The sequence below is a fragment of the Talpa occidentalis genome, unplaced genomic scaffold (genome assembly GCF_014898055.3).
Source record: "Talpa occidentalis isolate TD23 unplaced genomic scaffold, MPIMG_talOcc4v2.1 talOcc4.16, whole genome shotgun sequence".
Taxonomy (NCBI): Eukaryota; Metazoa; Chordata; class Mammalia; order Eulipotyphla; family Talpidae; genus Talpa; species Talpa occidentalis.
The window spans coordinates 36,179,545-36,205,155 of NW_023601653.1; the positions used below are offsets into that span (position 1 = coordinate 36,179,545).

A 25,611-nucleotide genomic window follows, 5' to 3' on the forward strand; every position below is an offset into this window, starting at 1 on the left:
ATATTCTAAGTAACTTCATCTTATAGTTAAAAAAAAAATCCATGTGTAACATCTGTTAAGGTATTTTCAATCTTTCCTACTTCACCTATTTAACATTACCCAGAAGGCATATGTTCAGAAGTATATTGCCTGAATTACAACATTCTTTCCCCAGGAAAAACTCCAAAAGGCGGTTAATATGGCTATTTAAAAATATCAGGAAAAAAAAAAAGGTGACATTTTTCACTTATCATTCTTGTAATTAATGAATGTGTCTGGCTTGCCCAAATGTTAAAATGTGACACCACAGTGTGTAAAATGCACCTATTACATTTAAAAAGAAGTTAAACCCATATTTATTTTCTAGCACTGTTAAACATTACACAAAACACATTCAAGTGGCAAGTAATTATAATGCAAGCCCTTGCATGGCAATCCAAATTTATTGAACTACTGATGCTAAGTTATACAAAATTGCACCACTTTAATTAAGGCTTTTAGTTTACATTTGGCCACCTCCAAGTAGTTGTAACATTAGGTTGGTCAATTTAAATACTGTGGCTCCCTGTTGGATAGACACACAATCTTTACACCCAAACATTAATGCATACAAAGCAACAAGGCATTGTTAAATAAAACAGCAATAGTTACTGTAACTTAGGCCTTGTAACCAGTTACACATGATTAAAATTACTTCCCACATTCACATCCACAGTACTCTTCCACCATTTAACATCTCAACCAAAACGTTACACATGTGAAACAATCACTAACAGGCAAAAATACTAAACCTGTATATTTGGTATTGCAAATACACTTATGCATGAGCAAGCAAGGGATTCACAGTGAGAATCTACAGCTGCAGAAGCCTGAAAATGATTTACAAAAATTGTTAAATCATTAAAAAATTGTTTGAAAATATACACTTCTTGTTGTAGACCCCCACTGTACACACAACTATAAACATTGTTCCCTATGTAAACAAAAAAGGAAATACACAATAAGTGATTTGAAAGTCTGGACACTTCCTTCCCAACAGATATTAAAGGCAACGTCTTTTTAATCTAAGACATTATACTGAAAGGACTATCATATTTTAAAGACAAGATCACTGTCTCCACAGGCTTTTTAAAAATTAAAAAAACTATATAGCTGTGTTAATCAAAGCGCTTTTTTGTACAGTAACATGATGACCTTGAATTTCTTAAAAAAAATTACAATAAGCTACAAGTATCAAAGAAGCGAAGTTATCTGAGTAGTCTATATAGGAGCTCTTTGGACTTTCTTTTATTATGCTAAAATAGTGGTGCTTTTAGGATTTACATTATTGTACTCTCCAATACAAAGTATGGGGCATGTTAAAGTATACAGTACACCATTTTCATACATGTACAACATTGGTGGATGAAAAATGTCTCTTAGCAGTAATACTGGATTGTAGCCTCTGGTTTTACCAGCTGCATACTCTAGGACTATTATATAAGTAAAAATCTCTGTGATACTGGAAAGTGATCAGAATGTGCAAACTGATGTAGTAGCTTTCATCCGCTTCTTAAAGGGTACCACCACAGGAAAGTCCATTTAAGATGTTGGTAGGTTTAACAAAGTTGGAATGCTGGCACTGTTGAATTGGGCAACAGTTCTTCAGACCTGTGAAAAGGAAAAAATTGAAATTAACTGAAAACATCAGTTGAAAATAGCAACTGAAGATCCAAAGGAACACATGGAGGCAACAAAATGTTAGGAATGAATATGTTGCCTTTGTTATTAATCACAATGTACCACAATTTATAAGAGAGCAAAGTGTGATTATATATTTCCATCTTTTTGTAATGACCTCATCTATTCTGCTACCCTGTTAAAATTTAGTGAAATAAAAGACTTAGATCCCAAATGGTGAATTACCCAAATCTGTGTATTACCTGCCACAGATTAAAATGGAAAAAAATAAATAAAAAACAAACCACAGTACAATTTTAGGTCAAGTCAACTTTATTAGAATTGGCATTAAAAAACAGACAGCAATATTAACAAAATGGGTGATCCTGTAAAAGTGTTTACAATCCTAGAATTACATTATAAGCATAGGATGTACACATAAACCAGGGTTTCTAGTATCAGAAAATCAAGACCTTTTCCTTTACTCTTCCAGTAGAAGTATATAAAAAGTTGTTTGAGAAGTAGACAGAAGAGTTTATTTCATGGTGGCTCTTTATAGTTGACAGGTAAATACTTTCTAATACCATATTTAAACAGATTCAACTTTAAGATGGATGTCAGAAAAGTGTTTATTATACTAAAATCATATAACTAAACTTAAAAAAAAAATCAAAACTCACTGTCTACTAAATAGTTACTTTGGATGATTTTCTGCACACATGCCTGGGCCCATAAAAGCACTTCCCTTTTTCTTTTTCTGGTAGGGGGGGTTTGGAGAATCAAGAGTTGTAAACTCCAGAAATAATATTAATATAAATGTGATTGCTGGAAAAATTTTCACAAATGCTTTAGACATTAAGCCCTCATTCTAGAGTATGAATGAGGCAGCTAAATTTTCTAAAACCTAGCAGACTGAATGTAGCAAACTGGAAAGGACAGATGGGAGTGTGTGAGCTCTGTTTGGAACATGTGTGTTGCTAAGAATGGGCATGCGGTCAGGAATGAGAGGGTATCAGAAATAAGAGGCTAAGCAGAAAGCTTTAAATGGAGAGTATGTATATTGCTAAACAGAAAGCTTTAAATGGAAAGTATGGATAAAAACTCTAAAAAGACACAGAATCTAAGTGCTAAAGTCATATAAGGGCATTTTAACAAAGGAGTAAGTAGAACCACAAACACCAGAAGTTCACAAGGATTAGAGTACAGTAAAATAATGGTCTAAAGATACTGAGCAGGAAACCATTATTGGCAAAATGGAGCCCCGAAGACTTGAGAGTTAGCCATGTGCCAGGCATCATTTAATTGCTTTACAAGTATTAACAGGATTGTTTTCAAAAACTGTATATAAAAATAATGTATGCTCATTTTTCTTTTGCTTTCTCATTTCTGGGTTGCATTTGTAGTTTTTTCTGCCTGGTTAACTCTTCATTTTCAACATAACTTCTACTTATCCTCCAACTCTCAGCCTAGTTCTCTTACTCTGATACACTTTCCCTAAATCCACAGTTCACATTGCACAGGTTTGGTGGTCCAGTTACAAGCTCCTAAAGAACCAGTACAGACTAAGTATTGACTTGGGGTCCACCTGCTTGGATTCAAATTTTGGCTCTATTTATTAGTGAGAGGGCTTGAATAAGTAATAATCTTATTGTCTTAGTTCTCTCATCTATAATATAGGAATAATAGTTCTTCTTCATAGGACTGCTGTGAGAATTCAAATACTATATAGACTTAAATACTTATGAGTGGTTGACGTGGCAAATGTGTCAAGGGTTCTAAGTACCATGGTAGATTGATTCTGAAAACGCATATTTTGCAACTGTTTGTCTAACTCTTCCATTACACCTAATTAGCTTAAGGAGAAGAGAGAAGGTAGGTCAGGTTTATCATTGTATTGTTAGCACTAATCAGTGTCCTGCTGGGGTATAAGTACATATTGGATGAATTTATCTAAAATATTCACTTATCTGGAATATCTTACTTCTGATGATAGGTAAAGAAAATAATTATTTTAATTACTAGCCAATCAAACTAAGTCATGGGTATCTTAAAAAGGAAGTAACCATATCCTTTTTAGAACAACAAAAAATTTTACACTTGCTTTCTTATCAATGTTACAATGAAATAGAGGTTAACAATTAAAGAGGAAAAGAAAAAAAATGGAGGAAAATATAAATTAACATACCTGGCTCAGAGCTACAATGCATTTAGTACATTAAAGCAGCTGACATGATGACTTTTTGCGGGCCTTTCCAGGCACTGGAGTTTTTCTGTTAATTTGCCGCACTAGGTCATAAAAGATCTGCAAACATTAAAAAACTTTAATTTACAGGAGAAAGACCCTAAAAAACCAAAAACTTCAAAAGAAAGAACTGATTTGTCTGGATATAAACGAGCCCCAGAAAGCAAATATTCTGTTAAGAAATGAGCATAAAACCAGGTGTTCTTTTATCTGTCAACTTCTTTTCTGTTTATTTGCGGGAAGGGCTAAAATTTTTCTCAAAATAAGTACTGAGTTGTGGTCAGATTTCAGTGGGAACATTTCTCATTTACCAAGGAAAACAACCCTTTACTCTTCTTCAAATCTTTATATGTACCTCTGTTCTACCTAAAACATGACTGTTAAGTCCCCTCAAGGAAAGAATTTACCTCCATCTTCTAGAGAACATCCTTTGTATACCTGAAACTGACTTGTATTTCCCACCTCTATCATTTTCCATCCAGTCTTCTTTTTTCATAGTAAACTTCACTGTGCCTTTAATAGTCTAAAGTGGTATTGTGGCTTATTAACATTATATATTGAATGTAAGGTCAACAAAGCACCCTGAGTAAACCTAAGTTTGTGTTACTAAACATTTTCCATTAATTTTGATTGGTAAATTTCAAAAGAAGACTTCTTAAAGTATATTTCACCATACCTCATTAACGTTTATTTTTGACTTTGCAGAGGATTCTAAGAACGCACAGTTGTTCCATTGTCTTGCTAGATTTTGACCTTGCTCCTTTCCTACAACTCTTTCATCTTCCAAGTCACACTTATTACCAACCAGAATCATTGGAACCTAAAAAAAGTTTTATGAGCATAAAAATAAATAAATAGTGTATAAATTCAAATCAAAAGAATTCTAGGAACCAACCTAAGGATTACCTTTTATATTATGCCAGAGGAAAATACTAAATTAATAAGGTACGGTAAAATTAACAGTTTAAAAAGTTTTAACAATGTTCAGACTTTTAAAAATTATTTTAGAAAACAAACTATGATCTACTTATAGAAGAGGAAAAAGAATCCTTAAAATTCTATCACAATAAACTTATAAATTAATTATAATAAGCAAACCCTATAACCTTTTAACAAGGAAGTGAAAAAGGAGCATTACCAGGAAAAGGCGATGTATTTCGAAACCTTAAAATGTTTCACGAGTGTCAATCAGTGTCACGTTTTCTAGTTTCCTGACAAGCATTCACCGAATAATCACTCTCAATTTCATAACACAAAAGGAGAAATTTGGAAAGTCCCTAAAGTAGAATTTTCATTTTCCCATATAGCCAGAAAATTAAATCATCTTAAATAACTGAAAATCAAGACCACTCACTAATCATGCATTTGGATACTTGTTTGTAATTTTTTTTCCCCTAAAGATTTATTTATTTATGCATACAAGAACTGGGGTATGGGCCAGAGGTGTATGGGGTGAGAGGATTCACCAGAGACAGAGCGGGGAACAGAACAGGCAGATTGACTGAAATACACTGCTGAGGGGAGCAGCGGGCGAGTCAGGAGAGGTCTGCTGCACCATGTGGGTACCTCCCTGGCTGGCTGGGGATTGAACTCATACTGCAGAGGCTGTGGACAGTTTCATAGGTTGCATTTTAACCCCTCGTGCCAGCAGGGAGTCCCTACTTGTTTGTAATTTTAAAAGAACACAATAGAGAAAAATATGTATTCTGCAGAACTCCTAATAATTAGAGATTGGTTTTCTAAAGCATTTTTGAAATAAATCCAAACTAGGAAATCGAGAATTTTGACTTTTTAGGAACAGATAAAATATTACATTAAGAAATACTTGCCTAATGCAACTGATAGAAGAATACTAGTTACCAGAGACATAGAAAAAAGAGATTTACTAATTGAGGAATGCTCACAGAAGTTGCTATAAATATGTAGGATCCTTCAAAGTTCTGTTTAAGACCAGGACATGGCATCATGTAAAACAGTAGGTTCCCTTTAAGTTCTCATAATATTTGTTACAATTAAACTACAGTACAGTGGTTCTTTGAGTGTAGTGCCCAAACTAGCAGCACCAACACCATCTGGAAACTTGCTGGAAATACAAATTCTTGAGCCATATCCCAGAAATAATACATTAGAAACTCTGGGGATAGGGGCTGCCTGGCAGTCTGTTTTAACCAGCTTGCATCAGTAATTCTGATGCAAGATGATTCTTGACAGTCACTGCTATATACAGTGTGATGAGAAGTTAAGTAATCCCTTTGAAGTTTCTACATGAATTAAATTCCACAATGGTGACTTTGAAGGGATATGTAAATCAATGTTAGACTCTAATATACTTTTTGCTTTTTCTTTGTCACAGTTGCTGGAGATGTTTCCATATGTATGTTAGAGAGTTTAAAAAGGCTCTTAAATCTATCAGAAATGTGGTCAGGGGCCTCCCCGGTGGCGCAGCAGTTGAGCGCTGGGTTGTGAAGCTGCCTGCGGCCTCTGCGGCGCCGGTTCGATCCCCGGCTGCTCCCCGGCCACCAGAGGAGGGTCCCACATGGCGCGCAGACCTCTCCTGCCGCCCGCTGCTTCCCTCAGCAGTGTACTTCGGTCCTTCTGCCTGCTCTGCTCCCCACTCCGGCTCTGGTGAATCCTTTCACCCTCCCGTGCTTCTGACTGTACCCAGTGCATGTATAAACAAAACACACAAATAAATAAATAAATAAATAAAACATGCCTCTATTAAAAAAAAAAAAATTAAAAAAATAAAAAAAAAAAAAAATGTGGTCAGAACATTTGATCAATTATAACACTTGCCTCCCATTATCTCTCTTCACTCCACAACATATGCATGTTTTTAAAAATAGGAAGAGTATAGAATTTTTTGTACAGCTTTTACTTTCCTCATTGTATTTGAAAATAGGTATGTGTTAAAGACATATTTTTACCTTTCAAGGAAAAAGCTTTCAAAAAACAAATCTCCAAAAACTACATGGAAGTTTATAGTGGATTTAAATTAAAACTTTTAAATTGGATATTATTACAATAAAGGTTGAAATAAAACATATTTAGTTATTTATTGGGGAGTTAGCTTACATCATCAGTGTCTTTAACTCGAAGAATCTGTTCTCTCAGATCTTGTAAATCATTAAATGTAGACTGTGCTGTGATGGAATAAACTAAAGCAAAGCCTTGTCCATTTTTCATGTACAAATCCCTCATTGCTGTAAATTGTTCCTATAGTAGAAAGAAAGGACCATTTAAAAACAATTTTTTATAGTTTGACAATTTTCAAAGACTAATAATTAGAGCTCCACAAACACTATAGCAGTATTATGTAACACTTCTAAAACTCACGGGAAGATACTATTTGAGAAGTTGTAATTTCAAAATACAGATTTTTACCTAAAAAAATACAAAACAGATATACATGCAAAAAATATATGCAAGTGAGACAAATACCTTGTCTCCAAAAGTTCTTTAAAGGCAGCTTCTTAATGTATAATAGGCAGAGCACCCAAATTGAATCCCCAAGTTACTCATAACTAGCCCAATGCTCTAGTTTTATGGAGTTCAGCATGATTCTTAGCTATGAATCTTGACATTTTCCCACTTTTATTCCTTCAACAGACTGTGTGTCTCTGAGGGTAAGGCAGTCCACAGCACATACCGGTAGTCAAACATTAGTTGAATGAATACCTCAGACAGGGACTATAATCTTCCTTCACCTTCAGATACCAAAAATCTAGTTGGTCTATAAATACTTGGAAGGAAGAAAGACAACATTCAAAAATCTCACACAGCTACTGAGGAATATATGTATACCCAAATATTTTCCATGTTATTCAAATATGGTAATATATTTTAACTTGTTTTCAAAGTACTAGTGAGACCATGAAAATTTTTATCCAAACACATTTTTGACTTAATAACTTTTTGACTTTTTTCAATAATTGACCCACTATAACTACAAAGCACAAAAAAGGGTAGAATTCAAGAAAGTAAAAGATTCAATGCAAGCAGTGCTTTTAAATAAGCTATTTGTCTTTAGAGTACTAGCATTTATAGGTTAGTACTGTACAAACTGTATATACACTCTAATACTTCTTATTACATACCGTTCCTGCAGTATCCAAGATTTCAAGCATACACTGTTGTGCATCTACTTCAACTTGCTGGGGGAAAAATTAAAACAGAATTTTATTTTTTAATGTCTGTAATGTTACCTTAATATAAAAAAAACTAGTATATTTAATAATAGCACAGATTATAGCAACTTTACAATTAATTTGAAATACTACCTTAAAACAGGGTGGGGAAAAACTAATCAAGGCTCACAGACCCTCAAATTGTATTAGGAGCAAAAATCATGTGCTTTTAATTCAACACAAGGATATCTGTAAGATCCAAACTCAGTATAAATCATTCAGCACTTAGTTCTGGAGAGGAAACAATTTAAAAATACCTCAGAATAATTAAAGCTAGTGACAATTTCAATAATATCAGAAGTGATTTTATCTTAACTCCATCATACTGCAGACAATCATTTCTCTAGATAACCACAATCCCTCTCACCATACTAGAGCAAAACTGGTGGTAGCAAGGAAGCAGTCAAATAAACTTTATATATTGATATATCCCTGGTACCCCTCTTTCACCTAACATTTCCTAGGAAAGAAAGTTATTTATAATTAGATGTGGAAAGGAGAAAGTAATTTGTCTCACAGCTGGGTACATGAAGGGTTAAATTAAAAATGTCTGCATATTAAATTTTACTGTCCTATGTTCTGTTAACAGACACAGAAACAAACATTTCCACTATCAGCAGTGGCACTTTCTAAAGGAGGTATAAGTAGAAAAGTTAGGGAGACTTCTATAGGTTACAAAGAAGAACTCTGAGAATATTCAATCTTTTGGGGCTGGTACATGACGCTAACGTTTGAAATGGATGGCTTCATTATGAAGTCTGATTGTCAAATTACAATTTCGGAGTTAGGATACAACTTAACATTTTCTCAGAGAATGAGAGAAATAAATATAGACTGATGGATGGATGGATGGGGATGGGGAAATATAAGTGATTAAGATTCTCATGAACTGGTAAATACATAATACCAAGAAATAATCAAGTGTAAACTATCCCCACCAATTTTATAAATTAAGTCAGCTCTTTCATCCTACTTCTGTATACAACATTCAATAATGATAAACCCAAAAGCAAGTATCTATAAGAAGTCAAAAGCAAAAGATTTTCTAAAGTAACATACCTTTCTATAAGAATCTTCTATTGTAGGATCATATTTTTCAACAAAAATTCCTTGGACAAACTGTACAGTCTGAAAAAAATCAACATACTATTTATTATATTTCTAAAAAGAACAAATCCAAATCTGTACATTTTCAACTACTGATTTCACACAGGGAGTTATGCCACTGATGAAAAATCATAACCAATATCACACCTGAACGTATTTGCTGAGAAAATTACCATATAGTTTTTTTTTTTTAAAGTAACAATTAGGTTTCTTATTAGGTCATTCTAAATTTAGGGATCATGTTTAAATTGTTACAAACATCTCATTCAGTCTTAAGAGCTTAAATTTGAAATTAATTTAATTTCTGAGTGCATACAACATGCACACTCAGGACACTTCCCCATTACTATGGACATATTTTGGGAAAGCAGCTATGCCATGTTTTGTGCTAGATGCCCACTTCTAAATAAGACGGTCTTTGGGGCTTTGCTAAACTCTGACCAAACTTCTTCCTACTCACCCCCCCTTCCATACGTCAAGTTGCGTCATCTTTCTTACTATTCTTTGATACAGAAAACACACAAAAATAATGTAAAAACTATACAAATCTATCATTTGAAAAAGGTTTTATTTTTAAATAAGCTTTGTTGGATAGTAACATAGAATACCAGTATAAGTCAACTCACAATGAAAGTCCCAAATTCATTCCCTTCTAGCTCTGAAATGCAGACACACATTTAATACCCTCCTCTCATCCTCTGTGCGTATTCCAAACTGTATACCGACATATTTCAGTCAGTCTGGAATCAGTGTTCCTGAGAATATGATCTACCCAGATGTAACTAAAAGTTGACTAAAATTACAGGAAAAAAACATGATAGTGCTACTAAAATCATTATGGAATTTCACCTTAACAATTAAATGAAGACAAATAATCAAAACCTGAAACTCAACAAAAATAACGTATCTTGGAGTGTACAGCTTAGTCAGGGACAATGACTTACCAGAGCAGATTTTCCAACGCCTCCTGAGCCAAGAACCACCAGCTTATACTCACGCATGGTGCAAATTTGTCAAAAGCTAGTACCTTATTAAAGAAAAAGAAATTCTTAATATTTTTGTATTCATGTGCTTATATAAATAAGACATTCAATCAAGTTGATTTATTTGAAATGATTACTATACTACACAAATATGGAGAGCATTCCTCATAAGCTGATTTACTAAAGGATGCTACTGGTAGGACTCTTTATAGTATACCAGAGGTAGAAGTAAATTGCAGAATTACAGATGTGATTTTCAGTACAATCCTAAATTCAACTTAGAACAAAATATCTATTAAGAAAAAGGGATGAGGAGAAAAAAGGCTGGAAAAACAGCACTGAGGGGTATTCTATTAGTTACAAGACAGCAATGACTTACATGTTTACCCACCTTTTCTCAGAAACCACCCAAAACAGTAACACAAAACCACCACAAACATTTCATGAATCATCTGTATCCTTGAGTGCTTACTAAGTACAGGGTTACACCCAATGAACAAAACAAAAATTCCTGCCTTCATTGAGCTAATAATCTACTAAAGATGAATACCATAGGGTTGCAAACAAATCTAGCCCACCACCTGTTTTATACTGAAATATAGCAACACCCTTTCATCTATGTACTGTCTGCCATTGCTATAGTGCTGTAATAGCAAAATTAAGTAGTTATAACAGAGGTCATTTAGTCCACAAAGCCTCAAATATTTACTATATGACACACACACACCAAAAAAAAAGCTCACCCTGGGATACATGAATGGTAACAGAGTTAAACACAGAGGTACAAAGCCTGAACACAGGAATCAGAGGCAAGATTTAAGAAAATAAGTGCCTGAACTGAAAAAGTCTTATGTATTCAAAATGATGAAATAATGGAAATCCAAACAAAATAAACAATCCATCCAAGGCTTAGCATTATACAATTTCAGTTTATTAGAGATAGAGAAGATCCTTCCTAGAATTGGGGGTAACATGAGAATGGAAAGCTCCCACTCTTCTAGGAAAAAACAACTGCTCAGTTATCATGGTACTAAAGTAAACCTTAATAACAAAAATGACAGTTCCTTAGTCAGAGTAACAAGTAATTACCAGAACGGGTTTAAAGACATTTATTCAGCTAATGAAAGTAATATGCCTATATGTTAATCTGCAAATATAGGATTATTTACCTCAATCTATTAACTAACCAACTTATTAATTAATTAGGGTCTCCCAAATCCTCATTTTCTTTCAGTTAAACACACGAGAACATAGCATATATACAAAATGAATTCAGGAGTGTCAGCATCAGTGCTGCTTCTCACTTATACTTCATCAGCAAGAAAGTACAACTTCTACACATATCACTTAACAGAATTATAAATGTGAAACATGATTCACATTGCTTCAACAATATAAGATTAAAGAAAACCAATTAAATTTGTAAAGATCTATCAAAACTCTGAAAATTTCACTACTGTTAAAAGCCTAAACAATTTTTTATATTATTTATTCAAATGCATAAATACTTGTTTATTTTGAATAGAATTATTTTGGGGGCAATTTTGGGTATTACATTTACATTTAAAGAATCCTGTTTTTAGTTAACTATATAAATCACCTAAAATATGTGAGAACAACAAACTCTGAGCAAAGTAACTTATAGCTCTCATATTTTGATATATTTGCTGCAAAATACATGGGCCCCCTGTTTACTCATTTAAAACGTTGTTTTTATTACCTTCTACAACTTTCTCCATTTCTTTATAGACTTAGGCTTCTTTGCCTGCATTGGTTCTTTGGATTAATTTAAGAAGTTTAATTGTGGTCTCAAAGAAAAATCACAGCAATGACATCATGGAAAGACTTTAAAACCTCTTAGGGTTCCTTCCAAATTTAGGTTTCAGTGTCTGCATCACAACTGTATGAAATGAAAATTGAGGGAAACAGACACAATCACATTCTACATTAAGTAAATTTATCAAAGACAGTATTTCATCAATAAGAAATTATTAACTAGCAATTTTACAAAGATAGAAAATAATAATAGATGCTATGATGATTCGGGACAGAAAATTCTGAACACTTATAAGTCAAAGAAAATTTAGTAAAGTTCTAGACTAAATGTACTCATTATATAAAAGTACGTATCAAAAAGGCAAACAATTGATTCAATTATCCACCATTCTCTATTACATAGAATCTCTCACTAAGACTCAGTGAAGACACAACTTCAGATATTACTAACCCTAATTATAAGCTATAAGAATAATATAAAAATCACTGGTGAAATAAAAAAGCCTAGCAAAGAATAGTGTAGAACTTGAGGATTAACAAAGGAAATCTAATAAATGATATATTCTATCAAGTTTACTGTAATACAGCACTCAACATTCCACATTACTATATAATGAGTGCCTAGGATATGCTAGGCACTGTTCTAGGCAACAGGAATAAAGTTGGAAACAAAAGACCCTGTTTCTAAGAGTTTACAATGGGAGTGAGGAGACAAAAATATAAATTACGTCATGTGATAAGCACTATGGAGGGAAAAAAAGCAAGTTAAGGGAGATAGTATGGTAATGGACGAATTGTATTGTACAGTGTGGTTATGGATGACTTCTCTTAGGGTAAATGCATACATAGCTCACAGTATATACAGTTCAGTGCACAAAAAGTCCTTTCAATGGATAGATAGTAAATCCTGTTTTCAACAAGTATGGAGGAGAAATGTGCCAATTAATTTATGGCTAAAATTAAATTTTAATCTGGGAGAGGCACTGAGTTTTTTTTAGGATCTTCTGGGAGTTCATGGCTTCAATCTCCCTTCTTCCCCTGTAACAGCGGCATAAATGAAATTTCTGGAGGAACCTGTTATTAGCCCTATACTGTTATTCAATATAAGTCACTCAGTGACTTCCTTTGCCAGTTCTATACAAAAGGATATCCTTAATTTCCTCCCCAGTATTTAGCAAGAATAACATATAGATCAAGATAGAATGTTCCTGACTAGCAAACAGTCCTTACGAGGGCAGTGTCAAAGAAACATGTCTGCAGTATTCTTCACTACCTACCTCAGCCTACCGTGATTGCTGCCTTTTCTGACAGGCCTACACCAAACATTTTAGGACTTGATTATATACTATCTTGTTTTCTAAGAGAAGGCAATGGCTATAAAAAGGAACATTATCTTGAGATATAAGAGGCTTGGTTCTTATTTTTTTAGTTATATAATTTGAGATAAATCACTTTCTCGACTTCTAGGGTCTTTGTCTGCAAAATGAAGGAGGAAGGGAGAATAAGTAGTGAACACTGAGACCATATATCAACCAGGTAAAAACAGCAAGACGTTAGTAGTAGGGAATGGTGTGGATGGTGGCCAAGTAGAGTGAATGCTTATACAGATAAAGTCATTTAAATTCTTAAAATTGTAAATATAGTGCAAAAAAATCTATTTTAGACATGGAGATTTGGACTCTGGGCCACAGTTTTAACTTGTAGACTAGATGATCTCTAAGGTCCCTTTCAATTGTAAAATGTATTATTATGGTTTTATTATATATACCAAGTTTTAAAGAATTATATATGGAAAGAACTTTAAAAGGACAATCTCCTCATTTGATAGGCTGCTCAAAATTGGGAAAATTTAATAACACTATTAAGCATTCAACCCAAGAAAGATGCAAAGGGATTCCTCATTTTGCCTTTCCTTCTGGCAAGCTAGCCCAAGATACTTTGTACAGTCTTTTTAGGAACTAATTTTAGGTTAAGGGCATGAGCATGAGATCTATTTCTTGTCAACTATCACTACAAATGAAGAGACTAACTGAACAGGGGATTATATACTTTGATTATGAACATTAACAAATACAATATAAAATAAATGGCTGCAAGGAAAAAGTCTATATACTAAATATGCAAAAAATGTGAACCAGGTAACCAAGTATCACCAGGTTGACCAATAAAACATTAAAGTGTATAACTATTTAAAAAGACTGATTTAATTTTATTCAGGCAAAACAACACATCAACAGAGCAATGGAATTAAGTTCATATTAATCCAGTAACAAAATTTGTTTTAAGGATATCTTGAAAAAGTCTGCATCATGATTATCTTGAAAATAAATTGATTCACGCATCATTTTGAAATGCTAGACATATTCAAATGACACAGAGCTATCCTGAGCTAGCCTATCTTAAGAAGATGAAATCAGTAACCAACTGACATTAATTTTAGAGACTTTCCTTAATCAAATGTGACCAGCTCATTATCAGTAAATTACGAAGTTATCTGGCTAAATTTAAGAACAAAACTTTGTCCACTATTTAGTCTAGAAATATCTGTTGAATAAAAGATAACTAGTTAAATACTGATAGTTCATTTCTTGCAAAGGAAAGAACTATTTGGATTTTTTTAAACATCACTAGAAGTCACCTTTTATAGGTAAATTGCCATTTAAATTCACATCAATTATTGACATAAAATTACTTGCCCCATAGAAATTGTAATTACAATAGAAAATAAAATGCTCTGGAGCAGGAATAGTATTAAAAGCAACTTTTAGTATTAAAGACAAATGCTCTCACCTTATATAATTTATTCTTCAAATCATCCTCAATATGAAAAGCAGATTATGTTAAGACTCAAACTCTTCAAAAGTGATACTCAAAATTTAAAAAATAAAAGTCCTTTCCATTAAAATATTATGTTAAAGGTCTCCAAATAGCTATAGTCATATTAAAATTTTCCAAAACATTAGTTACTCAAGCAATTTTCCTCTCTTCAAGTTGTTTAGTTTAACCCTCCCCCCCATCTCTTTTGCCAGTTTGAAATTCTGTGATCTTAAATTATAAATAAAGGGCTAAGTAAAAACACTTAACTACTGGTTCCTGAAGTCAAATGACATCACTTCTCCCACTGAACACTTTCTGGAAAAGAAGATAACTTGATTTCTCCTTTCCGCCTCCAACTCCCTAAGTAGTATTTTAACAGCTAAAGAGGACTACTGTGTTCTCGTCTCACTTGCAAATAAAATTAACTAATTCAAATGTCAGAACCTGGTACTAATTTGTTGGACACATGATAAAATAAAAATTTCAGAGCAGACTTAAAAATCATCACTGAAAGAATAAACAAGAGATCCAAACTCTCATGCTCTCTTATAAAAATAGAACTTCTAACAGGAAACTACAAAACAGAAAGCTGTTAAAACTCCTTTTCTGCCAAGGTCTTCTCTGTGAACTAGATTTCTAAATCTAGTTAAGCACAGATTCACAAACTATCAAATTACAGCATTTGCTTCATTCTGACCATGTATGTACCTTTCCATTTAGTACTTGATCACATCTCTGGTATCATACAATAACCAGAGTATAACAATTTGTCAGAAATCTAACAAAGGCAGAACCAGTGTCTTAATAATTTCCAATCATGTCAACAGATGAGCAAGGTAGTTAAGTAAACAACTGCAAAAAGATTCCAGTGTTTCAAAAGCAGGCAAGAAGAAACAATGTGGGTTTACTAGTTTCTATCAGAAGTCTCCAAAACACTGATGTGTATAAAACTCTTCCCTGCTCCCAAGAGTTCTTCTGACTTGACCTAAAAATTAACTTGCTTTTATTTTTTAATCTTTTCAGCTCTAGCTTGTAAATTGTATAGGCATACAAAGATCTTCTGTCCTCCAAACATAATTTAGGTCCAAATATGGACATTACCTTTATTATCTGCTATATCACAATCAGACACACACACACACATCCCTCTTTGTTAACTAAATTTTAAGTTCAGAAAATGATAAAAAAAAAAAAAAAAAGAGGAAAATATAACAGTTAAGAGCACAGGCTTTAGATATACTTTCCTGGATCAGGAACCCAGTTTTAATACATATTAGCTAAGTGATCTGGGGCATTGTTATTTAACCTGTGCTTCATTTTCTCATCTGAAAATGGAACTAACAGTATCTAATTGTTCTTAAGGTTCAAATGAAATAACATCTTATTCAACATGTTTAGCACAATGAGTAGTAGCAAAATGTAAACGTTTGCTATTTTTCCAATCCCATCTAGCTATTTACCTAAAGCATACTATACTCTTCTGTACTTTACTATGCTGCACAAAACTGTATACCAGTGTGGGAGTTGTCACTGCTGCTTCTCTCTTCATTTCATTTCCAAGTCTGAATCATTCTACCTTGACCATCTCTAGAATTAATTTCATTATCTCCACTCCATTACCTTATAAGGACCCTCACCATAGCTCACATAGAAAAAAGGGAATACCAGAGGCAAATATAAAGGGAAACAATTTATTATTACACTTAAATTTCAATGACCAGATTAACAATTTTATAGTCTTAATTGTGAAGGAAAAGAGGTAGGGCATCCCAGAAAAGTAAAAAACAACAAAATCCAAATATGAGTATTTTATACCAGAGTTTGCTTTGTTAATTTAGAACTTTAGGAACATAGAGGAGGTATATTTGAGAAATTTACGTCAGAATCAAGAGAACGCAGTGACTAAATGGGTAAGGAATGAAAAATAAAATGCAGCATGATCAAACAGATGATTAGTGAAGTGATTAAATCAGATGGGGGAGCCTAAGAATAACAGATCTGGTTTAGTAGATATCTAATCTTTTGGAACAGGCCTTAAAGACAATGAGATAATGGAATAAAAAACAGACTGGTATGGACATAGTAATAGCATCCTTAATTCTTAAAGTATAGAAAGAAATGCTCATTGACTGGTTCAAAACATTCCAGACATAGAATGAAAATGATCTGTTCAGCAAGATTTTAAATGCACAATGTGCAATTTGTTTGAATCAGTATTTTGGGCTTACTAACCTAAAATATGTAATTTATTTCGATGATTACAAATCTCATCTTTGTTTTAAAGTTTTAGTTGTAAAGCTTAATGAAAAGAACTCTGATGGTGTCTTTTGCCAGCTTTAACGAACAGAAATATAAACATAAACCAGTAACATAAAAATCGTTTACCCTACACTTGTGACTTTGGACTTGCTCCTTTCTCCCTATACCTGAAGCTTTTAGTAAACAGAGCAGTAAAAATTTTAGATTTGCTTGACTCTTAAGAATAGATGGTATGTTGACAATAGTACCAGTGTTTTCCTCACATTCTTATAAGATCTACTTGGGAAAAAAAAAAAAATATCTACCACCAACCAACCAAAACTATAAGCAAAGTGTGGATTCTCTACTTCTGTGATAAGGACACCATTCTTACTCAACTTTAATATAAAAGTTTCATTTTTTTATCTTTCCCTCATCCCAATATTTCTATTTCTATATAGGACTATATATGTTGAATATACTCACTTCAAAGTCAGTAATTTTTCTAAATAATGTGGTCTAGGATTTCATTGAAGTATCAGTGCACATTGCATAAGCTGGTCAAAAGAAACCATAAAAAGCTAAAATAACATCAAAAGAACTCTATTCACATTCTTAAAATAAGGAAAATAATGAGAGTATAACCAGGCAAAACACCCCAGAGGAGTCTATTTTAGCCAATAATCAAATTAGGGACACCATTATTATTTCACACAGTCCCATGCGGTTTGTTAAATTTTAATTACTACAAAATGGAAGGAAGCAAAAAGGGGTATGTGGGGGGGGGGAGAGAACATGGCTTTAATACCCTTTTTGATATAATGTACCAATGTTTTTAATGGCTTTTTTCCAATAATACCAAAAGACACAGTGCATGTCCCAAGAATAGTTTATATCCTAGTATGGATATACTAATGACGAAATTTGTAAGACTTTTTAGAAGTCATTTATTTTAAATTACATACTTAGAATTAGAGAATCCTCAGCAATTATGTGCTCTGATTTATATGACATGACACACATACATCTTCTCAGGTAGAATCTATTTGCCAGGAATTTGCTTCCTTTCATGTCTCATTATTTTAAAGATGTCTATGAAAGCTTAGAAAACTTTCTAAACTATGAAGGTTTAGAAAATACCTTGCAAATATTTTGGTGTACTACACAGCTCATCTTTTTTCACAACTGTATCAAACTCTTCTCTGAAATAAAACATATGGAAGTTAAAAACAAAACTATGTGTAGCACTTAGCACAAGAGCCAAGTGTGGGCATTTATGGTAACATACAGTATCTATATAGCTTTTATTAGTGTCACTGTTTTTTCACAAGAGTTTTCTCATTTGTATGAAAGTCCAAGGACATTTCTCATGTAGGAACACTGTCCCTTGCTTAATTAGGAAAAAAATGCACCTTTAATTAGTAATTGAATATGCATTAATGCAGTCACTGCGGAGGTTGTAAAGATAAACAAAGCATACTTGCTCTCAAGAAGCTTACAGTTTTGTAGAAAATATGAGACATAAAAATATGGAAAAATATCATGAGAAACAAAAATACTATAAAAACCCAGAAGACAGATCAGAAACAGACTTATACAGAAGGTGGCAAATGAATAAAAGTTACAGTATTTCAATAGGCATGAATAAACTAGGGAAAAGAGAAATGTTAACAAAGGCAGCAAAATGGAAGAATATGATTAGACTACAGAAGAAAGCCCTGTCTGGATCTCAGAATACAAAGCATTAAGAAAATTAAAACAGCAAGAACTCTGTGTATTGGTCAAGAGTCCTGACTCATTTTGAAAGCAACAATACTGGACAATTTAAAGTAAAACATACTCATACTGAAAAACTTAAGGTACTTTTTAAATGAATATATGGTCTACTTTTAAAATGCCTGAGTACGTTTACAACAAAAACTCATAATGAAATGATGAAAACCAAAAATAAGAGATCAGACAAAATTTACTCACAGGGGAAAGAAACTGCAAGAGAATGACAAAAAAATAGTTACCAAAACTGAAAATTTTCAGTTTTATTCTACAACACTGTATGAATACTCAGAGCCTACTATGTGCAGGCACACATCTTAGGTTCCCCCCCCTTTTTTTTCTTTTAAAGATTTTATTTACTTATACAAGAATTGGGGAACAGGTCAGAGGCATGGGAGGGTGAAAGAATTCACCAGAGAGAGCGGGAAGCAGAACAGGCAGATGGACTGAAGACAATGCTGAGGGGAGCAGTAGCAGGCAAGACAGGAAAGGTTTGCAGCACCATGTGGGTTTCTCCCTGACAGGTGGGGAATTGAACCCGTGCTGCAGAGGCTGCGGACAGCTTCACAGCGTGGCACTCAACCTGCTGCGCCACAGGAGAGGCCTGTTCCCTATTTTTTGTAACAGGACGTTAATTTTGATATCTAAAGCATATTGAGATTACTTTTAGTAAATACTACTAACCACAGAACATGGCATTTAAGGTATTTACATGATCTCACTTGAGGCAGATGTACTGAGGCAAGCCATATTTTTCTTCAAAAAAGCAGCTTTGGATTTGCCCATATGCACCAAAATAATCAATTAAGGTTTAAATATCTTACATTCAAGGGACCTGTGTATTGTTAATTGCTGCACAACCAACATTAATACAAAGCCTAGAATACACACTGTACATAATTATTTGTTGAGTGAGTCAAAGCCATTCACTTTCTTGCCCTCAAGCTGGGGTTGGCAAATTATAACCCTCAGGTCAAATCCCACTTGCTGTGTGTGCTTTTTTTTTTTTTTTAATTAATAAAGTTTTGTAGGACTACAGCTATGCAACTGAAGCTTATAGTTACTAATGAGATATTCTCATTAGTTAGGGAAAACATCTGCTTTAATGTATTTCAAGCATTATTATTCTTAGTCTGTGACAACCTTATACTACAACCAATACTACAATGGCAGATTTCAGTGGCTGTGACAGATACCATTTTGTCTAAAATGTTTATCATCTGGCCCACTACAGAAAAAATTTGCTGATACCTACCATAAAGACAGTAGAGATAAGGATACATTTTTCCTTACTAATTCAGCGATGGCAATCATGGTTTTTGCACAAATATTAACTCAACATGGGACTCCAAGAGAAAGAGTACAGTTCTGAATCATCAAGGTGTACTTTGGTTTGGGAGAAGAAACAGGATTAAAAACTCTGAAAATGTCTGAAATCTGCTATAGAATACTGTTCTAAACAAAAACGTTGTCTGATAGCTTTACAAAGTGAATTAGCAGCAAAACAATATGCAAATAACATTCACACAAAACCTGAACCACTGAGAATAGGCCAATAATTTTGGTTCTGGCATAACTAATGTCCCTCATTTTTAGAACATTTATTCAACAGGCACCTTATTCACTTAAGTCAACAGATTCAATTGTTTAAAATCATTTGTGAGGATGAAGTGTTAACAGGGTAACCTAGGGCAAGAAGGTAAGTCCCCTACATATCCAAGAACTCCATCAAGCTCTTTGCAGATAAAAAATGAAAAGAAGGGCATCCTGGTTAAGCACATTTTTTTTTCCATTTTTATCTCTGAAGCTAAATCTGATCTCTTAAATCTTACTCTGATTCTGAAAATGATTAATTAATAAACAGTTTAACATTAAAGCATTCATGCCACCAGGCCTCTGCAAAGTTTTCCTTCAGATTATTTTAGAAAAAGACTTTGCTGGCTGGATCTACCTACATCAAGTACTTGTGCCAGAGCTTCGAGCCAGTACCTGGCATTTTCATTTTCTGTTTAAAGCAAGATGTATTTAGGTCTTTGTCTTTTCAGTACAGCAGCGAGTTTCTCTAAAAGTAATGTGAACACACACATCCAGATAATAAGGTATTTTTAGTCAAATACCATGTTTCTGTTAGATGTCTGGATCATATGGTGCATACCCTGACATGACAGGATGTAACTGGGTATGGGGTGGGATACTGCTGGGAATAGTGGGATGGAAAGTCTCAAGGTCAGATCAAATTTGAATCTGAAGACCCAGAAGCCTAGGAAAGTTAAGTGATACTGGACCAGTGGTCAGCAGTGACATCTCTCATCATAGTGGGAGTAAGTTTTTAAAATTGTTCCTGAAAGACTGATAATATCTCTTTTCCTTCTTAAGGTCCTAAGCCCTAGATTCCTAGCAAAGAAAGGTCACAGTCCACCAGAGACCACCTTATTCGTCTTTTTGCTCCTAAATAAGGGTACCCCAAATTTAGTACAGAAAAGGAGGTCTCTGTTGTTCCTCAGGTCTCCAGAAATCAGACTCTTTAGTAATAACTCATACTTAATGCCTTAGTTTCCCCAAGACACAGAAAAGAAACACCACAACTTTAAGGGATAACCAACATGAAGAGTAAGAAGGCTAACCAGATGTTTTTCTATGTTCCCAGCTGAAATCACATCTTCTCCAAGTCTGAATTGGACATTCTAGAATTTAACACTAAAATCAAAGGTACTTTAGGGCCTCCCCTGGTGGTGCAGGTGGTTGAGTGCAGCGCTGTGAAGCTGTCCACAGCCTCTGTGGTGTTGGTTTGATACTGGCCGGCAGGCGAGGGTCCCACATGGTGCCACAGATCTGTTCCCCTCAGCAGTGTATTTCGTCAGTCTGCCTGCTCTGCTTCCCGCTCTGTCTCTGGTGAATCCTCTCACCCACCCGCACATCTGGCCTGTACCCGGGTTCTTGTATAAGTATATAAATCTTTAAAAAAAACAAAAAACAACACAAAGGCACTCTAATGTTTGCTGAACAGGTTGCAGAATGAGATAACTATATTAACCAAGAGATATTCTCACTAGTTAGGGAAAATATCTGCTTCAATGTATTTCAAGCAAATATTCTTAGTCTGTGAGCTGCTGGGACAAAGGTATAGATGTGTGGCACTTTAGTCTGTAGCAGATAAATTAGAATTCAAATTAAGGGAAATGATTCCAGAAGAAAGTACACCTGCTTTCACGAATGCAAGAATGTCGCAAACATTTAAAAAAAACCAGACTTAAGATTTTACAATATATTGCCTTCCATAAGGAAGAAGGAACATTTTAAAACAATTTTACGGTTCATTTTTAACATAAGGCTAAATTCAGAATTAAAATTATAGAATCTTCCACTTAGAGAAGGAATAAATGATTACAAAAAATATTTCATTTCATATTACTGCTTAACCTCCAAACTAGTCAATATCAAGTATTTTAAAATGGAGATTATTTTAGTCCTGTTAATATTCCTATTTTAATCTCCTGTGTTCTTCACAATTACAACTGATCCTTGAACTGTGTGTGTGTTTGTGTGAGGGTGGTCAGGGGCACCCATCCCTGCAAAATGAAAGTTCTCATATAACCAAAACCTAACTACTAATGGTCTTTGTTAAGGGGAGGTCTTACTGCTAACAAAGTCCAATAAAGTAAGTTAACAAAAAGAAAATGTTTAAAAAAAATCACAAGGAAATACATTTACATTTACAGTACTATTATGGGTTTATCAATACCACAAATTTAGGCCACGGTTTACAAATAAATGTTTTTTTTTTTTTTTTTTAATAGAGGCATGTTTTATTTATTTGTTTTGTTTGTTTGTTTTTGTTTATACATGCACTGGGTACAGTTGGAAGCGCGGGAGGGTGAAAGAATTCACCAGAGCCAGAGCGGGGAGCAGAACAGACAGAAGGACCGAAGTACACTGCTGAGGGGAGCAGCGGGCGGCAGGTGAGGTCTGCGCGCCATGTGGGACCCTCCTCCAGTGGCCAAGAGCAGCCTGGAATCGAACCGGCGCCGCAGAGGCCGTGGCCATCTTTGCAATCCAGCGCTCAACCGCTGCGCCACCGGGGAGGCCCCTACAAATAAATGTTTTATAAGTGGACCCATACAGCTCAAACCCATATTGTTCAAACGTCAATGGTATATGTATACATATATATATCACTTATACATAGTATATTTACACATATTACCCATAGCATATTATATGTACCATATTATAGCTATAATATACATATTTATAAATAGAATGATTCATAGAAACCATATCAGTAAGACAAACAGCATGGTATCTTACTGAAAGCCTATCAAGAAACTCTGGCTAGTGTTTGCTTTGGCAGCACATATACTAAAATTGGAATGATACAGAGAAGACTAGCATGGCCCCTGCGCAAGAATGATATGCAAATTTGTGAAGCATTCCATATTTTTAATGGCACATATTAAAAAAACTAGCTACAACAAATGTTCTATATTTTTAATGGCACATATTAAAAAAACTAGCTACAACAAATGTTGACGAGGATATGGAGAAAAAAGGAACTCTCCTGCACTGCTGGTAGGAGTGCAAACCTATGGAAAGCTGTGTGGAGATTCCTCAACCTGCTAAAGATGGCGCTTCTATATGATCCAGCAATTGCACTCCTAGGTATTTACCCAGAGGACACAGAATCATTAATTCAAAAGGGTTACCTGCATCCCTATGTTTATAGCAGCACTATTTACAATAGCTAAGCTATGGAAACAACCCAAATGCCCAAAAATAGATGACTGGATCAAGAAGATGTGGTCCATATATACCATGGAATATTACTCAGCATTCAAAAAAGATAAACTCATGCAATTTGCAGCAACATGGATGGCGCTGGAAGGGATCATGCTTAGTGAAATAAGCCAGAAAGAAAAAGAAAAATATCGGATGGTCTCACTCATAGCAGGAATTTAGAAAACCTAAATAAGAGACCAGAAAAGACTAATTATAATAAAGTAAAAACCAAAATCAACAAGCAACTATAAACCGGAGACACACTATGGGGGGGGGGGAGGGAATATGGGGAGTGGGAATTGTATGGGGAATATAACCAAGATGAAAATGCATGCATTATGCAAAAATGAAAAATGTAAAAAAAAATATAAAATAAAAATAAATATTCACAGCACTGGGGGAGGAGGGGAAACTGTGGCTAAAATATGAGTTCTCAACCATTAAAAATGTATGAATACTAATTTTTCCAAGCACCAACAGTGATGTATTTCATTATTTCCACACATTTAACTGGACTATAAAAAATTAGGTGATTCTACCAGACTCATCACCCTCTGAAGTACATTCCATTCCCAGTCAGTGTCAAAAAGAATTCTTTGACTAAACTAATTGTTTCTAAGTAACATTTTCAGACCCTGATGTCTTCTCCAAGGACACAAAGCAGTAAAGAGTAAAGCCTAACTTCAGACTTTTTTCTCAGAGAAATTCTGAAATTCAAATATCTCTGAAACCTCAAAGTTTCTCAACTAACTTAGTGACAAACCATGAACTGATATAAATTTCTTACGTATCAAAATGTCACCCAAGTACTAAGATATAGGCTACTCATTTATTCCACTTAGTGTGACTATTCATGCTTCACTTTAGAAATATTAAATGTTAGGATACTTCAAACTTAAAATTCAAAACATCTTTTTCCCAAAGTTTTGAATAACAAAATATCTTGTACCAAGAGTTATAGGTAAGAGATTATGGATGTACTATAGTCTATATTGCAAACCCCCATATCAGAAACACTCCCTTGAACATACTTTGCCACCTTCCAATTTCTGTATTGCCTACTGATTCATTACTAGTCTAAAAGTTACATAACCCTTCAATAAGATGTACAGCCCTTGCCTCATTTCTTTTTTCACTTCTTCCTCTGACTTCATAAATACTAATCTATATCATTCACTTGGGTATTATTATTTTGAACTACTTTTACTATTAACTCTTCACATCTTTGCAAGAACCTTTTGTGCATAATTACTCAATTTTATCCTAACATAAAGTAACAGAGAACCATTAGCTCTCAATTCAGATAAGTGAGTCCTCAAGAGACAGATGCCCTAAATAACGAGGAATTACAGTTGTAAAAAAAGACAACATTTTAAAAAGTAACACTTTAAAAAATAGTAGCCTGTGATGATTTAATGTTGAAATTGAGGTAGAACTGCAGACAGGTGGGGAAAAGTTCATGACAGACAGAAAGCAGTAGTTAAAATGAAAGGTGATAAAGGACTGTTAGGTAAAGAAGTTCAGTGTGGTTAGAGCTTAGTGAACAGCAGACAAATGATAAAGTTGTTAAGTAAGCAAAAATTGGTAAGGAACTGGTTTTTATTTTAAGCTATGAGGTGGGGGAGGGAATTGGTACTGGAGGGTTATACAGCATCTGATTTACATTTTTAAATGATGACTTTGTCTTCTGCAAGGAGACTGACATGGAAGTGCAAGAATGGAAGGAAACAATTTAGAAAGCTCCTGTAGGAATTCAGGTAAGAAAGAGCATGGCTGAAACAAGGAATAGCACACAAACACCGGCTTTTGGAGCTCAAAAAGATTAACAGACATTTAGTCAAACTTTCTCTACATAAAGATAAATCCTAATGGGGATTTACATGTTAACGTAAAGATAAATCCTGAGTGAGGAGTTAATTTGTTCAAACCTAAGAGAGGTTTCATGGCCAGTGCTAGAGAGATCTGAAGCCCTTCTCACCAAGGTCAAAGTTATCATCACTAAACCACTTTACCTAAGACAGTAGGGTGGAATCAAAGGTCTAGAACTACTTAGAACTAGCACATCATTTCCTAG

The 25,611-nt window shown here is 34.2% G+C and overlaps 1 protein-coding gene and 1 non-coding gene across 6 annotated transcripts in view; one reads left to right on the forward strand and one right to left on the reverse strand.

Moving 5' to 3' along the window:
• Nucleotides 1–388: 388 nt before the first annotated feature.
• Nucleotides 389–25,611, reverse strand: part of RAP1B (RAP1B, member of RAS oncogene family) — a 34,206-nt gene continuing 8,983 nt past the window's right edge. For 2 of the 5 annotated variants that reach the window (XM_037514025.1, XM_037514027.1), the window contains exons 2-8: nt 10,119–10,201; nt 9,127–9,195; nt 7,978–8,034; nt 6,956–7,096; nt 4,557–4,700; nt 3,824–3,940; nt 389–1,629 (exon numbers count right to left, since the gene is read on the reverse strand). In XM_037514025.1, coding sequence (XP_037369922.1) covers nt 3,854–3,940; nt 4,557–4,700; nt 6,956–7,096; nt 7,978–8,034; nt 9,127–9,195; nt 10,119–10,175 — 555 coding nt within the window. In that variant the 5' untranslated portion in view covers nt 10,176–10,201 and the 3' untranslated portion in view covers nt 389–1,629; nt 3,824–3,853. Of the gene's footprint in view, nt 1,630–3,823; nt 3,941–4,556; nt 4,701–6,955; nt 7,097–7,977; nt 8,035–9,126; nt 9,196–10,118; nt 10,202–11,877; nt 12,058–18,128; nt 18,191–25,611 lie in introns of all 5 variants that reach the window. The other 3 variants (XM_037514026.2, XM_054696239.1, XM_037514028.2) reach the window with 3 other exon arrangements.
• On the forward strand, nt 23,097–23,203 carry LOC119248549 (U6 spliceosomal RNA). Its single transcript, XR_005125972.1, has one exon. It is a non-coding gene; the product is annotated as a U6 spliceosomal RNA (small nuclear RNA).